This window comes from Brassica napus, chromosome A5 (assembly GCF_020379485.1).
Source record: "Brassica napus cultivar Da-Ae chromosome A5, Da-Ae, whole genome shotgun sequence".
Classification (NCBI taxonomy): Eukaryota; Viridiplantae; Streptophyta; class Magnoliopsida; order Brassicales; family Brassicaceae; genus Brassica; species Brassica napus.
In genome coordinates this window covers 17,595,964-17,608,042 of record NC_063438.1, presented here as the reverse complement: position 1 = coordinate 17,608,042, position 12,079 = coordinate 17,595,964, and the positions used below count along the sequence as shown (strand labels likewise).

Genomic DNA, 12,079 nt, shown 5'->3' with positions numbered 1-12,079 from the left:
GCCCATTAGATGAGCCGATTTACATTTCTTGCTTTTTTTCAAGTTTCATTCGACAGAAGAGATAAAAGAACATTTCTTTCTTAACTGCCGGTTCCTCTTGGTTATAACTCCATCTGATCCGTAAAAGGTAATTCCAATGTTACTTTTTTTGTCTCTTCTTCATCCATTTTTTTTAAATATTGTATTTTCAGATCTAACTTATTTTTAAAATCTGTTTTGCAAGTTGGGTCCGATGATTTTCTTTCTTATTCCGATGAGATGGGAACTTGTTGCGATGACTTCACAGTAAAATGGAACTTTAAAGTGTAAGCCGTACAAACATAAAGGTATACAATTAAATAAAGTCACATTTGTTAAAATTGTAGATTCTTATACCATATAAAATTAAATAAATATTTATAAAATATAGTGTACTTTCATTAAAAGGAATATTCACATATTCTCTAAAACTTAAATATTTACATATTCACCTGTAATTTCGTCTGATTTTTCAAAAAAAATATATTCCTTTTATTTTTATTGTGAGGTTTGCAACGGGAGTTCACAAACATCTCTACAAATGAAACAGTTTGTATCATTAAACATTGATTGATAGAGATATAAACTATCACAGATTCACAGGTGCGTATTGAATGAAAGAATATATAGTGTTACTGTCAATTATTAGTCTATTGAAATATAATGTATTTTGTCTTTTATAAGATTAAAAAATAATTTGATTTAAAACAAATACCTTTTCAGGAACTACAATCCAGTTGTCATGCTGTGCACTACAAACAATCAGTACGAAGGTAAGTATTCTACTGAATACATTCATACATGTTTTAATTTGATCCGTTCATTGTTTCATTTGGTCAAAATTTTAGGAATTTAAACTATGACGACTTAACAGAATTTCCATGTTATTGTTTTTATTACCTTTTTGTCTGCAAATATGATTTCCAAACTCTCACCAAGCCCATCATTGGATGGTTTCCAGGTGTGGCGACTTTGGCTTCGACCAACCCGTCTTCCATGGTCTAATCTCATCAAGGTAAACCATCTTTTACTTGGAAAACATATTATGAGAAACGTTTTGAGAAAATGTGTGTTGCTTTGAGGTTAAAAGACAGTATATATAATAAAGGTAGTGGGTTTAGGTTTTCCTATTCAATACAGTTAGAGAATATATGCAGTTAGTTTAGGGGATGATTGGTTGGGGCTGTAGATGCTCTGGACAGCCAAAATTTAGTCTACAGCTATATATGTCTACCAATCGAGCTTTGCTTTCCTTAAAAAACTCACAACAAAAAAATCTCTGAAAAATCAAAATATGGCTGTAGAGAGCTTTATTTCCAGAGCAAAAAATTAGTGCTTTAGAAATCTACAGCAAGGAAAACTACAACAAATAAATCTACAGATTAAATTTTACAGCAAAAAATATAAAGCTACATCACTTACCAATCATCCCCTTAGTAATTTAATGGGAAATTAGATTTTTGGGTATATTATAATAGATATTTTTGTTACCAAAATTCGTGGTTTCTTGTTTTGATTTTCTCTTATTGATATGTTGAAGATATGCAAGTACAATGATTGGCCGGATATTTATGATTTTGTTATTCTTATTGTTTTGTATATATATTTTTCCAAATGAATTTACTTGCCGATTTTTTTGCTTTTGATTATGTATATATCTTATTTTTTAATAATTGGATTTGAAACAGATTTGCAAAAACAATAATTTGGCGAGTATGTTTCAAAGTGGTTTAATCCTGTATTGTTCTCAAAATATGATCAGTATTTTGTATAGAAAAAGTTTATTCCATAGATGGTACTTTTAAACCCAATTGTTAGTTTTTCTACTTAATATTAATAAATAAATTCATGAATAAGGGTTTAGGGGTTCTTTATCTCAATCTATACATCTAAAAATGCAACCATACAAATATATAAACATGAGTATTTCAACCATTCATAACGCCGACCATACATATATTGTTTAATGGTGAAGCTTGCACAAAATTGAACTCTGGTAGTAAAATAAACATGTAATTAATGATGGTACTTGATGTTCTGAATTTAAATGTACAATTTTTTACTGCCATATATTGTTTAAGCAATGGAAAAGAGTGTTATAGCAGTTCAAGATGGTTTTAAACCTTATGTATGGTGTTGAAGCAAACACAGAATCGAATTCTGTTAATGAAATAAACATGTCATCGTTGATGAAACTTGATATCTGGATTTAATTGTACAAATTTTTACGTGAATATATTGTTTAAGCAATGGAAAGATTGAAAAGTATAATTTCTTATGTGAATACATCTTTTAATACATATACGATGAGAGATTAAAAGTAAGATTATACATGATAAATTAAATAAAGGCGTTGAAAAAGGCTCGAAAAAATAGGATGGTTAAATAAAAAGAAATTTAAAAAATAAAAGAATTTAATTGAAATCATAGATTAAAAATAATTCAGTAGCATGAAGTTGTAAATACTTCAAAACTTGAAGGTGGCCTAAAAAAAGACCCTTCAGTTTTAATAGTATTGATTAGTTAATCTTGTATGATATAATATAGAGAAGTGTCGATTAATATAAATAAACCCATTGAATAACATTTCATTGCTTTGTCTGTGCATGTTTAGTTAGCTACGAGTGGGGAAGAAAATAAGTTGGAGAATATAATATAGAGAAGTGTTGATGAATATAAATAAACCCATTGATTAACATTTCATTGCTTTGTTTGTGCATGTTTAATTAGCTACGAGTGGCGAAAAAAATAAGTCGGAGAATGTAACAGATTTATGTTTTTGTTGTGAAACAAGAGAATAGAATCTGTATGTTTCTGTATTATTCATAAACATAAGGAGCCTTTTATATATATAGGGAATCACTGTCATAGAATAATGGAAAGACTAGAGAAAGGAAATAAAAATATGGAAAGAGTACAAATCATAAACAAATAAAGAAAAGGAAACTAAGGTTTGTCTCTCTCTCTAGGGCACAACCGTCTCTCTCTCTCTCTCTAAGTATGGGCTGGATATGGAACGGGCAGGTTATGGACCGTGCCGGTTATAGACATCCACAATATGATTATTAACACTCCCCATTGGATGCCATAACCATACAGGGATTGTAATACGCTTTGGATGTTGCCTCATTAAAACTTTACCAGGAAAAACCATTGGGACAAAACCATGGTGAAGGAAAAAGAGTACAACACGTATTACTCCCCCTGTTTTGGACATCACTGAAAGTCTTTCAGCCTACGCATCCCAATATGATGCATGAGCTTTCTGAATGTGCAAGTAGGAAGTGATTTGGTGAACAGGTCGGCTGAGTTGTCGCTGGAACGCACTTGCACTACTTGGACCTCTCCGGCTTTCTGTAACTCGTGAGTGAAGAAGAACTTGGGCAAGATGTGCTTCATCCTGTCTCCTTTGATGTAGCCATCTTTGAGCTGAGTAATATATGCTGCATTGTCCTCATACATCATGGTTGGTGCGTCATTGCTCTCGGTCATCCAACAATCAACTCGTATGTGGTTGGTCATGGACCGTAACCACACACACTTGCAGCTTGCCTCGTGTATTGCCAATATCTCCGAGTGGTTAGATGATGTAGCCGCGATCTTCTGCTTCATGGAAAACCATGATATGGCTGTTCCACCATGTGTAAACACATAGCCTGTCTGTGATCGAGCATTGTGTGGATCCGAAAGATAACCTGCATCAGCAAAACCAACTAAACCTTCTTGTTTTGGTTAGAATAAAATAGACCCAAGTCTTTCGTTCCTTGCAGGTAACGAAGAACATGTTTAATCCCGTTCCAGTGCCTTTGGGTTGGACAAGAGCTAAACCTAGATAATAGGTTCACGGCAAAGCATATATCTGGTCGTGTGTGACTTGCCAGATACATCAAAGCTCCTATGGCACTAAGATATGGCACTTTGGGACCTAGGACATCTTCATCGTCTATCTTAGGACGGAACGGATCAGTGTCCAGGCCAAGAGACCTCTCGACCATGGCGCTAGACAATGGGTGAGACTCGGCCATGTTAAATCTCTTGAGTACTTTCTCTGTATATGCCATTTGATTTACAAGGATTCCATCTTTTATGTACTCAAGCTGTAATCCCAAACAAAACTTTGTTTTTCCAAGATTTTTCATCTCGAATTCTTTCTTAAGATATTCAACTGTTTGGGAGAGTTCTCAAGAAGTTCCTACGATATTCAAATCATAAACATACACTGCTATGATTACAAAGCCCTGGCCGAATTTCTTTATAAAGATACAAGGGCTGATCGGATCATTCTTATATCCATATTTCACTAAGTATTCACTTAGCCTATTGTACCACATTCGACCTTATTGTTTCAATCCATAAAGTGACTTATTCAACTTTATACAGTGTTGTTCTCGAGTACTCGATTTTTTTTTCAACTCTATACCCTCGGGTACTTTCATATAAATCTCATTATCCAGTGGCCCATATAAGTATGCAGTTACAACATCCATTAACCGCAAGTCTAATTTATCACTTATAGCCAGAGTTATCAGGAATCTAAAAGTAGTAGCATCCACCACAGAGGAGTATGTCTCCTCATAATCTACTTCTGGTCTCTGTGAGAATCCTCGTGCAACAAGTCGTGCTTTATATCTCACGACCTCGCCCTGTTCATTTCTTTTCCTTACAAAGACCCACTTATAGCCGACTAGTTTAACATCATATGGTGTCCGGACTATTGGTCCAAAGACATCTCTCTTCTTTAAAGAGTTTAACTCCACATTTATAGCTTCTTTCTATTTGGTCCAATCTGATCGTTGAGTGCACTTTAAGATAGACGTGGGTTCATGATCTTCATTATCATCCATGATTTCAAGTGCTACATTGCATGCAAATATATCATCAATGTCGATATTCTCTCTGTTCCATTGTATCCCAGACAAGACATAATTTATTGAGATCTCATTATTATCAGGACCTTCAGTACCTTGAATCTTGGCGTCCCAAGAATCAGGATTAGATACATCAGGGCCGGCCGCATCTAAGCATTTATGATCGGCCGCGATCGCTATTAGGGTTTTGGGATCGGCCGCGGCTAAGTCCCGGGATTTAGGAATGGCCGCGGTCGTGTCTAGGGTTTTAACAACCTCGGTTTCATTATCTGCACCTTTCTTAGTTTTCCGAGGGTTTTTATCTTTGGAACTTATTGGTCAACCACGTTTCAAACGTTGTCTAGACTCTGTACAACTTGATTGTGTCCCTCTTGAACATCAATTCGAATTGGTGCATTAGCAGCTGGTATATATGATTTAGTCACTCTTTTCGGGTCAGAAAATGAATCTGGCAATTGATTAGCTAGCTTTTGTAAATGTATAATCTTTTGGACTTCTAAATCACATTCCTGAGTCTGAGGATCTTGCCAAGATAAGGATGTTTGATTCCATGTAATCTCTTTTACCATCTTCTTATTATCTCCCCCTAATGTTGGATGTTCGGATTCATCAAAGTGCAATCTGTATTGATATACCATGGATTTGACCCATTTTCACCCATGGTACATAAGTATTTTACCATCTATATACTATATATTCTATCCTATTACGTATGTTTTCAGGTTCAGAAGTATCTTGGAGTAAAGTGATGATTATGGAGCATTTAGGAGCTTAAATGAGTATTCATTCGAGATGACCATTAGAGGTCGATGCACATCCAGTGTCGTCGATCGATACAGAAGAGGAGCCTCAACGATTGAAGATTAAGATCGATCGATGTACATCCTGTACCATCGCTCGATGTCGAGACGCGGAAGCACGACTTGGTTCCAACCGACTTTAAACCCAAGACTTCACAAAATTACAAGATTACCCCTGACGAGTTTTTAACCTAATATATATATATACTTGCCTAACTGTTAGGAGGCAAGAGAGCTTTGAGCCACCTTTGTATTCTTATTTTCAGCAGAGAGTTTTAGGAGAGAATATCATAGAGAGATTTGTGATTGGAACTCCATTGATTCATCTATTCTATTCTATATTGTTTTCATTTACATTTTGTGTCATGAATTTCTTAGCTATGTCTGAGTAGTTTACTTGTTAGATTCAGGGTTCAATAGGTTAGAGGGATTAGCCCCAACTATAGATTGTTAAGTTGTGGTATCATTGATTGATTGTTCTTAATTCTTGTTCTAGATTAGCTACCTAGGATATTGAATTTAGGAATCTGCATGAGTCAAGCATCCTTGACCATCCAGTCCTGAACTTAATCTGTCATACTAGACAACTGGAAAAAGGCTACCGCTGAACTAGAAAGCTAGTGAGCATTATCAACTTACGCCTAAGGCTTAATTAGAAGCATCGATCGATACTGTCTTCTGACAATCGATCAATATTTGTGAAAGGTGTATCGATCGATATCCCTATAGGACCATCGATCGACACTTTCTTGTGATCAATATACGATAGTTGAGATTCAAGATCTATTAGTTAACCAGTGAAACATTTCCATCGCTGATAACTGTGTCTAAGGGGTTGAGCTCTAATATATCATGCATGCAACTGATAGGCATCTATAGGATTATAATCTCCAACACCTGAATAGAAACCCTGCATCTAATACCTTTCCAATAAGTTACACCCCCCAAATCATCTTGTTAGTCGAGCAATAGACTTGCTCAATTAGGATGCTATTTACTTTAAAACCATAAAAAGCCAAACACTTAGAATTAATAAATTACTAGATTTAATAGGTTCCCTAGCTTCTTGTGGATTCGATCCCTAAGTACTACAATTGAACCTCTTATTTGAGAGAGTAATTCACTCCTTAGGGTAATTTGAGTGGTATGAAATATGGTACCATTACCGGGGAGCTTTGATCACCATTAGATTTAGTGTTATTAATTCTTTTCTTTTTCTTTACCCCCATTCTGAAACAAAAAAAATGTTTCTTGTCTTTTCAGGTGCATACCGAGCAGTACTAGAAGCAACAAGGAAAAACACCTGCTATTCTCAGAAGATCCTGCTCACCTGGAACGCACGATCCACAAAGGTCAACGTTCCACATCGCTCGACGCAGTAGCTTTCACGTCGACTGATGCTCGCACCAACCCATCGACCGATAACCGACCTTCATCATCGACCGATATACCTCGTTCGAAATCGATCGATCCTACACCGCTTACATCGATCGATCCTCAGTCGCGGAACATGGTTGCGACTGTTATTTTCAAACAGGATAAGAATGGAGACATGTTTGACCTGGATGGTCATCTGCGTAATACAACAGGTCAGAAACTAGACGCTCAGGGGAATGTAATCCCTGATGCTGATGCTACAGGAGCTGCTCAACCTGTAGAAGAGGCTGCTCCACCAAAGGCACTGGCCGAGTACAATCGTCCAGACGAGTACTACACCAACATATCAGCTATTTGCCTTCCAGAGATTCAGAAGGAGAATTTCGAGCTGAAGCCTCAGTACTACACACTCGTGTCGCAGCTACCCTACTCTGGGTTACCGCATGAGCATCCTATGAACCATCTGGAGAGGTTCGAGGATCTTATCGCTGCTATTCGTATGGATAGAGTCCTTGAAGACTACATATTGTGCAAGCTCTTCAAGTATACTCTGACTAGAGAAGCGATGCACTGGCTTAAGAAGCTACCCACACAGGATCTCTAAAATCCTGGGCCGACATCAAGAATGCTTTCTTGCGAAACTTCTTTAATAAGGCACGCGCTGAAGACTTGAGGAGCAAAATTGCTACGTTCGCGCAGGAGACTGGAAAGTCTTTTAAAGATGCGTGGATCCGGTTCAAGTTCTTCCAGCGAGAGTGTCCACACCATGGATTCAATGACGTGCAACTGCTGAGCACTTTCTTCAGATGTATCGCCTTGAGGTATCAGATGGCTCTTGATACAGCTAGCGAGGGAAACTTCAACACCAGGAATCCGGTGGAGGCTATGAGACTGATAGAAAATCTAGCAAAAAGCAGCAGCACCAAGAACACTGACTTTGAAAGGAAGAAGTCTGTTGCATCCCTAGGAAAGGAGCAGATGGATGAAGTTAGAGCAAAGTTAGATGTGGTTCATGAGCTTCTTAGGAAGCATGTCTGCTCAGCTAAAGGAGAAGTAGCTGTAGACATGGAAGGAGAAGAGGATGTGAACTATATTGGAGGTACTGGATTTCAGAGATCTGGAAACCAGGGTGGAAACATGAACTTCTATGGCAATGGTCAAAGGAGTAACCATAGTTCACAGTTCCAGAAACCTTTCAGCAACAACAGCAGAGGCTATGGAAACTCATACTACCAGAATCCACCACCGCAGACTCAGGAAAGCAAGATTGAAGCACTGCTTGACAGAGTTTTGGAAGGACAGCAGCAACTCACTGTGGACTTCAACGGAAAGATAGATTCTGCCTACAACAGTCTGAACAAAAGAATTGAGACTTTAGGGACTCAAGTGAGGAAGCTTGAAATGCAAGTGGCTCAGACTGGAGACACTGTAAAGAGGCAAGAAGCCTTGGCTATAGAGGCAGGAGTTGAGAAAGCAAAACACCACGTGAATGCCATCCTAGATGATGATTTCTGGCAAGTGGTGAAGCATGAGAACTTAGAGAAGGAGACTTCAAAGTTGAAAGCTCCATGAGTTTTAACGGATCACACTGGTGTCGACCGATGTCAATGGATGCACATCGCTCGACAGACCAAGACGAAGATCGATTAACGGATCACTCTAGACATCGATCGACGTCGTCTGCTGAATTGGCTGCGGAGTGTAGTGCAGTTCGAATCATGACTCATGAGGAATTCGCAGAAAAACACCCTCACCCACCCTCCCCTCTCCACGTCAAAATCAATCGACCGCTTGAGCCAGCCATCGATCGACAAAAAGAGACCGACATCGATCAACCCCCCTCACCTTCGATCGACGGACACCTCTCACCCACCGAATACGATTACCATCAATTGATAGTAACCGAATCAACACACTCAGACCACCACCTAAACCTTTAGCAAACCCACAACAGCCTACAACCAACCCTTCAGACACTACACCAGAGCCTATGCAAGTTGATGAGGCAACTGAGGGAAAAGTGTTAAGGAAAAGGAAGGAGAAGACTCCTAAGAACCCAAGAGGGAAGCTAATGAGAAGGAGATGGATGGTTTCACTAAGAGAGTCCTCAGAATCCCAATGGAGAAAAAATTTGATGAAGTTTATTTCACACACCGGTTGTGGATGTTCTTCAGGGAGACTAAGGAAACTTAGGGGGACATTAGGAGAATGTTTCATCGTGTGAGGGAAAGGATGAAACTAAGGATCACATTGAAGAAGAAGAGTGATCCTGGGAAGTTTGCAATTACATGTCTAGTAAAGGGTATTGAATTTCTCCATGCACTTTGTGACACAGCAGCATTAGTCAGTATCCTACCTAAGGACAGACCAGTTGGGTCTGAAAATAGAGCCCTCATCAGAATCTTTCACCTTCGTGGATCTTTAAGATAGGAGCTCAGGAGGCATCATAAGAGACCTTGAGGTATAGATTGGTAACGCCCTTGTCCCAGTAGACTTTCATGTCATGGGCATCAAGCTTAATTGGAACTCTTCACTTCTGTTTGGAAGAGCTTTCCTAGCTACAGTAGGAGCTGTATGAGACATGAACACCAACAGATTATGTCTGACACAGATAGATCCATATGTCCACAATGACCTAGTTCGAGTTGTGAGACAACAGGTCAACCTCGTGGAGCTTGGAAATGATCTTGGCTATCCATTGTGGAGCAGAGTACGAAACTGAGTACTCGGAATCAATCGACACTCACACTGTCACATCGATCGATTCCAATGAGTCACCGACGACCAATGAACGCTATTCCACGTCGCTCGATGGGATGCAACCGGTAGACCACTCCACATTACAAGATCAGTACTATCCAGACATTGCCTTTCAACAACCCAACAAGAACGGACGAGATGACTGTTCCATAAGCAGTTGGGCAGATAGTGGATTCCATGAAAGTTTTGTAGTGGAGACTGTGATCTTTCATCCAATGAGGATCCTACTGAGGAGTATGATGAGGATTACTGGAAGGAAAGAGCTATAGAGATTTCTATGCAGGATGAAAGATATTCAACCCATTCCTTCAACAACACACCTACACCATCGATCGACAACAACTACTCAGCATCAGTTGATTCCCACCCTCATCCAGCAAAACAATCATCTGCATCGATCGATACCACACCCGGTACATCGATCGATATTAAAGCCGCCGCCTCAGAAAAGGAAAAAGGGAATATTTCTATTTTAAATAGGTTTAACAACACCTATATCAGGAGTTTTGCACCCAGGAGTTTTGCACCCAGGAGTACTTCTCACGAAACAGAAGCAGAAAAGATGAATGCTCCCACACACCAATCGGAAGGAACATCCAGGAGAAGCATTCGATCCAGAAACCCTAATTCAGCAGACAAACGTCTACCATCGATCGATACCTCAGTATCAACATCGATCGATACTCATTCAAAACCTAAACTTTCTCTATCTACTACGAGTATGAGTAATGATTACGACTTTCTATTGCCTGATATATTTGGTATTTTCTGGGACCAAGATGGCCATGCAAAAGCTATGGATGGAAGGATTTTACAAGTATCCAGAGAGGACATAGCATATATTGTTTAGTTGGCCAATGGAGTAGACAACTTGTTTACGCAGCAACGCAGCATCCCAGACAACAATCGAACTGTTGTAGACGTATATCCACAGACTACAACAACAGGAATTGGTTCACACCAAATGTGCACACCTGTTAGCCATGCATCGATCGACGAGTCTTGATAGGGTAACACCAACGTCGCTCGATAAAGAACCTTCATCATCGATCGATAGGCGTTATGAATGTGGACGTCGCGCTTATGACAGCTATGGAGCCAGAAAGTTCAGATGGGAACAGAAGGACGAATATGGAGTCTACAGAGACGAGTCTGGACATGCAAGGAGCACAACTGGTGATATGATTCCTGTTACCAAGGATGACAGCAGGAAAATTCTGGAGACAGCATCACTATTTGGAGAGGGTCACATATGTCCTCCAGAACATGCCACTACCTTCACACCTACAACATTGGCACCATAGATCTACACGATTTTCAGGAAGAAGGTTCAACATCGATCGATAGGTTCCGCAGGCTCGACAGCAAGAAACCTACAAAACATCTTCCTTACACAGCAGAGGCAGTTGATCAGATCACATCAAAGCTTTACAAAGCTATAGACACCTTGGAGGAGCGACTTGAGAAGCGGTGTGATGACATCTACTTTCCATTCGACGTCAAAATCAGTGGACTAGATAGCCAAGCAGAATGGCTATAGAAGGAAGTCAGAGCCATTCCAAGGCAACTCGCATCTCAACACCTGATATCAGCATCGATCGATGGAGCACACTCCAAATCGATCGACAGTGCAACACCAGCAACGATCGATAGACACCTGGTCGCATCGATCGATACCACGTCCATACCAGATGATTCGCAGCTGATACCAAACCACATGGAGTCAATGTAGGAGCAACTGAACGAGCTAACAGAATACGCCTACAGAAAATAGGATGGTATCAGTTCAGCATTGAAGACATCCTAGAAAGGCTACAGAACATCTCAATTGCAGTACAAAAGATGGATGAGAGAGATGGACCAGAAATGATGAGGCCACAAGAAGTTTCATTGCAGCTTGGTCCACAATGTGCAGAGATGAGGTGGATGCTTGTTTCCCAACAAGTAGCTGTTTTTCCACCAATTAGCCACATACCTCCAAAGTCAAGCTAATTGACTATAACAAAGCGCTGAGTGGGAGGCAACCCACTATTAGGTAATTTTAATTAGTTTTCCTAGTTATTGGTATTTACTTTCGTTTTTATTCTTTCAGATTTATTGCAAGACCGAAGTAGGATGATTGCCAACATATCGACCGTGGACGAGAAGTGTTGGGGTCAAAAACGGTCATCACAGAATTAACACCCGAAAACCCTCGGAAATCGTATTTCCGAAAAGATAGTAAAAGAAAAATATGATTTTCTTAAAAGTTAGCCA

General features: G+C 39.2%; 1 protein-coding gene across 1 annotated transcript; it reads left to right on the top strand.

The window, feature by feature from the left end:
• Positions 1-302: 302 nt before the first annotated feature.
• Positions 303-7,672, top strand: LOC125609546. Its single transcript, XM_048781025.1, has 4 exons — positions 303-326; positions 742-791; positions 980-1,033; positions 6,950-7,672. Exon 4 carries the CDS (start codon positions 7,197-7,199, stop codon positions 7,665-7,667), a length of 471 nt encoding a protein of 156 aa, XP_048636982.1. The 5' UTR covers positions 303-326; positions 742-791; positions 980-1,033; positions 6,950-7,196; the 3' UTR covers positions 7,668-7,672.
• Positions 7,673-12,079: the final 4,407 nt, after the last annotated feature.